General features: G+C 45.0%; 1 protein-coding gene across 1 annotated transcript; it reads left to right on the top strand.

Annotated features, from left to right (window-relative positions):
• Positions 1-3679: 3679 nt before the first annotated feature.
• On the top strand, positions 3680-5012 carry LOC132584379 (claudin-4-like). The gene has a single exon (XM_060256251.1). The coding sequence runs from the start codon at positions 3729-3731 to the stop codon at positions 4371-4373; it is 645 nt and encodes a 214-aa protein (XP_060112234.1). The 5' UTR covers positions 3680-3728; the 3' UTR covers positions 4374-5012.
• The last annotated feature ends 658 nt before the right edge of the window (positions 5013-5670 follow it).

Here is a 5670-nt window from a genome sequence, read left to right as displayed (position 1 = left end):
CAAAAACCTTGCTGGTAAGTGTTTCTAATGACCATTTGTAGCCACTGTGTGATGCTCTTGGAATGGAAGCAAGTGGGTTCAGAAAAGCAGGATGTGTATTGAATGTGGCCGCTAGGCACCTAGGACAGGGCATGCTTCGCATAAGAAGGATCCAGGTTCAATCTCTGTCAGCAGCCTTTAAAAGATCTGTAGAAGCAAGTGTAGACAGTCAGAGATCCCAGAAATCTGTTGCAGAGTTGGATGGCAAGAGGTTTGATCATATTAAAATAGCTTTATGTGGCTTCAAAATGAGCCTTCTAGCTCAAGAATACCATTTAAAAAGGTAAAGGTAGTCCCCTGTGTAAGCACCAGTCGTTTCCGACTCTGGGGTGACAGTTGCACCCCATGGCAGACTTTTTTACAGAGTGGTTTGCCATTGCCTTCCGCAGTCATCTACACTTTACCCCCATCAAGCTGGGTACTCATTTTACCGACCTCAGAAGGATGAAAGGCTGAGACAACCTTGAGCTGGCTACCTGAACCCAGCTTCTGCCAGGATTCAATTCAGGTCATGAGCAGAGCTTGGACTGCAGTACTGCAGCTTACCACTCTGCACCACAGGGCTCTTTACAGAGTACCCTCTGGGGACCAGTAAATCTAATACAAAATGTGTTTAATTCTAGATCCTGTTTCTAAGCATTTTAGGGTTTGTGAACTACCTGTTGTTATAGTCATTACATGATTGTGAGAGGTTATACTAAGAGTGTGATTTGCCCAAGAATGGCCATAAAACAAACTTCAGGGCTGGGAGAGAATTTGAACTCAAATCTTACCCCCTCCTCTTTTCAACACACTGTCTCCCACGTGTCTCATTCTTAGGGGAAGCTGGTCATTTAGGCATGCTGGCTGTCCCATCCTGAGTTACTGTTCCATGGAGTCGACAGGATTAGATGGGAATAATTCTGTTTAGGATGGCACCACCAGTTAATCAGTTAAATGAACTGATTAACAGTTCCATGAAGTTAGCAATTCAATGAAAAATGCAACAAGTACAAGAGTTTAGACTGCTGATCCAAATCTGACTTCTGCAGTATTAATATTTAAGTGTGCATATATCAACTTATTTATACATCTCAAGTAAATACATTTCAGTTTTTCCCATTACTTTCTAAAAATCGAACTGAATACTAACAACAAATAAATAAACCCCTTCCTCTTTATCTTATTTTCTTTCTTTACCCGATTTCACCCAACCCCGTACTACTTTTCCTAATTCTTATTCTAATCATAATTATATTCTTTATTTTGTTTCCAAAACTTTACTTTTTCACAGACTTCCATCTTTTCACACTTAATTTTTAAAACTTTATCTTCTCTCATGCCTGCAAAAGAAAGCTGAACATGGTTACTTCCAGAACTGGGTGCTGCAGAAAAATCTCTACAGTCGGAGGTCTGGGGGGGGGGGGCACACCCACCACCTCCTTGCTACTCCATTAGCTTTAACAAATCTGACTTCTGCATCTACATTCCATCTTGCTTCATCAGCCGAGACTGAAAATAGTATTTTGCAAGCTTCTGATAATTTCAGAAAATGTGTGCTTCAGCCAAGATAGCTCACTTCCTTTTTTCACTCTGACTTGGCTATGAAAAGTCTGGATTGTTTGTCCTTATGATTATACCTGTCCTTTGAACTAAGGTTTCCAACCAGAAAGGAGAAATAACAAGAAGGAAAAGTGACCCCAGTATTCATTTTTAACCCGTTTTATTTTTCCCTCTTCACTTTTAACATGGACCCTAGCTCTTTGTTAAACTCCATAAGAGAAATGCTATGGGTTGCACCTTCCTCCCATGAAGTGCCTTCCCTGATGCAAGAGAAGAGCCTCGTACATTCAGGAAAAGCACTTTGTGCCATAAGAATTCACTCATATTAGCAGGACAAATCCATAGGATCCATCCCAGCATGCCCAACTGTAGTGAAACTTGATTCCTGCTGAACAAAACGTGTCCTGTCTGTGTTCCCTGAGCAAAAGGATGACCTATCTCTCATGCAAAACCTAGCAGGTGGAGACTTCAAGGCTTGTAGGCACCTCCAGTTACTGACTTGGAACTGCCCTTAAAACAATGTACTGTGGTTTGTATTGATTAAGAATGTTGCTGGCATGGATTCAGGAGTGCACCCAGGAGAGCCAGTTTGGTGTAATGGTTAAGTGTGCGGACTCTTATCTGGGAGAACTGGGTTTGATTCCCCACTCCTCCACTTGCATCTGCTGGCATGGCCTTGGGTCAGCCATAGCTCTGGCAGAGGTTGTCCTTGAAAGGGCAGCTGCTGTGAGAGCCCTCTCCAGCCCCACCCACCTCACAGGGTGTTTGTTGTGGGGGAGGAAGGTAAAGGAGATTGTTGAGCCGCTCTGAGACTCTTCGGAGTGGAGGGCGGGATATAAATCCAATATCTTCTTCTTCTTCTTCTTCACTTGGGGGGAAGGCTTTTCCCTGTCCTTGGTGTTTCCTCCTTCCCACTGTAGAAAACAGTAAATGGTTGTTGGGAAAGCCAGATCTTGTTGCAAGATAAATGTAGCCAGAAGGGACTTTCCCCTAATATTTAACCCTAACCATTAGGTGGGCAATGGAACAAAGCTGTTGACTGCAGGTCCACTGGAAAAAAACAGGTCTCTCAACTAGATGTAACTAATCCACTTCACTTTGGCGGGGGAGGGGGGTGACTAGAAGAAACCGGCTCAGCAAGGGGTGTCTTCAGCACAATAGGCTCCGCAGCCTGTGAAATGGCCAGCCTGTGTTCTCCCAAGATTTACGTATTTGTTCACAAGCTTAGACTGTTTTTCTTCTTAAAGGCTGGCCTCCTTCTAAGGTTACAGCAACTGCACATCTGTAAGTGACTCAGATTTGTACAAAAGAGCTCTGTTTGGATCAGGTCAAGGGTCTCTCTAGGCTGGCATTCTGTTGCCAAGAATGGCCAACAAGATCATTCAAGGAAGATTTCTTAAACCTTTGGGGTGTCTAGGAGATATTCTTGCCATTGGATGTAACCTTTATGCAGCTATCATAAGAGGTCAGCTGTTGAGCAACAGAATAGTGGCCATCACCACATGGCTGTTGAGGATTCCATGAACTAAGGCAGTAATTCTAAATGTGGTGCCCAAGGGTACCTTGGTGCCTAACAGTGCATTCCCTGGAGCCTGTTTGCTTCTTTTCTGAAGCATTTCTTCCCTAAAGCAAGAGCAAGTCCTGACCTCTACTTAATTTAAGCAAGAGGCACCCCAGAGTCGAAAATGACTGGTGCTTGCACAGGGGACTTTTACATTTTTTATATATCAGAAGAGCCTGGGATGCAGCCATCCTTGTATCTTTAGGAGCACTCATACAGAAGTGGCTGTCTCCTTCAAAAGATAACCCTTGGCTTGGAACCTCCCCACCATTTTGTGATTGGTTCTAGATCCCCCGGCAACCATTTTATGGTTAGTTGCTCCCTGCCCAGCAGCCATTTTGTGATGGTGCCCACTAACTGTTCTCAAAGTTCCAGGTGTATTCCAGACTCAAAGGTTGGACACCCTCAGCTAAGGTGCTGAATAAAACAACTTTGGTTTGACAGCTATCCACATGATTGACTATATTTGAGGTCCTTCTCTGTGATGTTTAATAGTGTGATATAACAGCTCTTGTTAGGGGAAATGTTTAGGTATTCACCTAAAGTTTCATCTCTCTTTCTCTCTAGAACTACCTTGGGTTGAGCGATGGCCTCAGCTGCTTTCCAGATGTTGGGCATGGCCCTATCTGTGGTGGGCTGGATTGGCGCAATCGTCACATGTGCCCTGCCCATGTGGAAAGTCACGGCGTTCATCGGCAACAACATTGTGACAGCACAGATCACCTGGGAGGGGCTGTGGATGAGCTGCGTGGTGCAGAGCACTGGTCAGATGCAATGCAAGGTCTACGACTCCATGTTGGCTCTGCCTCAAGACCTCCAAGCTGCCCGGGCTCTCATGGTCATCTCAGTGCTTCTGGCAGTCCTGGGTCTCCTGATTGGCATTGTGGGAGCCAAGTGCACCAACTGCGTGGAGGATGAGAATGCAAAGGCGCGTATCATCATCGTCTCTGGTGTCATCTTTGTGGTTGCAGGAATCCTCTGCCTGATCCCTGTGTGTTGGTCAGCCAACACTATCATCCGTGACTTCTACAATCCACTGGTGACAGAGGCCCTGAAGAGAGAGCTGGGAGCTTCCCTCTACCTTGGTTGGGCAGCTGCTGCCTTGATGACCCTCGGAGGGGCCCTGCTGTGCTGCAATTGCCCCAAGAAGGACAGCAACAACTACAGTGCCCGCTACACAGCAGCCGCCTCACAGCCCCGCAGCGATTACCCCAGCAAGAACTACGTCTAGGAGACCCAACTCCAAAAGCTGTCATCTTTCAGAAAGCCTCAGTGCTGTTGGGTGGGATGGAATGACATCCCTTCTAGGACACCGCACAATTAATGTACCTGAATTGAAAGCAAAGTATCTTGCTCCAAGATTTCCATCCATCCTGTTCAGCCCATCAGTATTTCTTTTGTGCTCTTCATGGTCACCACATCCTTGTACCAATTTCCCCTTGAAAAGCAGAACTCTCCTGGAGAACACTGTGGACTTAGGATCAAAGTCCTCTTTTTACATAGATGGTGTGTCACATCACAAAAGGTCTTCTCTCCAGGTAGTTCATGAGCAGTGTGAGTGTGTTGTCTCCGGATGCCCAGCGCAGGGTATTCGACAAGGGACTGACTGCTGGCCCTGCCCTGTAGAGCAGCTCCTGTTCCATAGGAGATCCATTTGGAGCAAGAGAAGTGCTCCAAGCCTGTTCATTAAAGCTGTGATGTGTTTTTAAAATATTGTTTTTAAGTAAAGGCTGTGTAGCCTCTTATTGCTAGCCTGTTAATTAACCTTGCATGCATTTCATATTGGAAGCCAGGTTTTTTTAGTGCGTCTGAATAACGTTGCAAGTGTGCTTTTTAGTATATCTGAATAAAATTGCAGATTTTTTGTAAATACCTACTTGTCTTCATTATTGCTGCAATCAGCGAGGGTGAGATGAAAGCATTGCTGAGCCCCTTCTCTGAAGCATATTCATAGAATCAACTCTTACTGTAAATTTTCATAATATCCAGCTGGCACTTTTCCCCACTCTTCATTTAAACCCATCCTATCCTCTGCTGCCAACAGGAACAGCTCCCTGCCCCCCTCTAAGTGACAGCCCTTCAAATCCCTGGAACAAGTAAAATAGCTGGCTTCACCTTGTAGCTGCAACATTCTAAGAACACCAGGTGTAGGTGGAAAGACATTTAACAATACAAGGTTTGGTTTCCAGAAAGATTTAAGCCTTGGTGCTGAAGCTGCATACTTAAAACCATGCTAGTGAGGGGCTGTAGCTCAGTGGTACAGCTTCTGCTTGGCATGCAGAAGGTCCCAGGTTCTGTCCCTGGCATTTTCAGTTAAAAGAATCAGAGAGCAGGTGAACTGAAAAATTCCAGCCTCAGACCCTGAAGAACTACTGGATTTTGATAGGCTTGTGGCCTGATGTGGTATAAGGCAGCTTCATACTTGTTCATTCCAGATTCAGTTTATTACTATTACAGTAATTGACCAGAACATTTTAGTCATTTAAAACAACCTTAAAAGCACCTTATGAAAGCCCCACCAAGAACCT

This window comes from Heteronotia binoei, chromosome 15, assembly GCF_032191835.1.
Source record: "Heteronotia binoei isolate CCM8104 ecotype False Entrance Well chromosome 15, APGP_CSIRO_Hbin_v1, whole genome shotgun sequence".
NCBI classification, from domain to species: domain Eukaryota; kingdom Metazoa; phylum Chordata; class Lepidosauria; order Squamata; family Gekkonidae; genus Heteronotia; species Heteronotia binoei.
Note: the sequence above shows the minus strand (reverse complement) of the source record. Positions and strands in the feature narration are given on the sequence as shown.

Coding starts and splice junctions, on each gene's coding strand:
- LOC132584379 (XM_060256251.1), top strand. CDS start 3,729: ATGGCCTCAGCTGCTTTCCAGATGTTGGGCATGGCCCTATCTGTGGTG.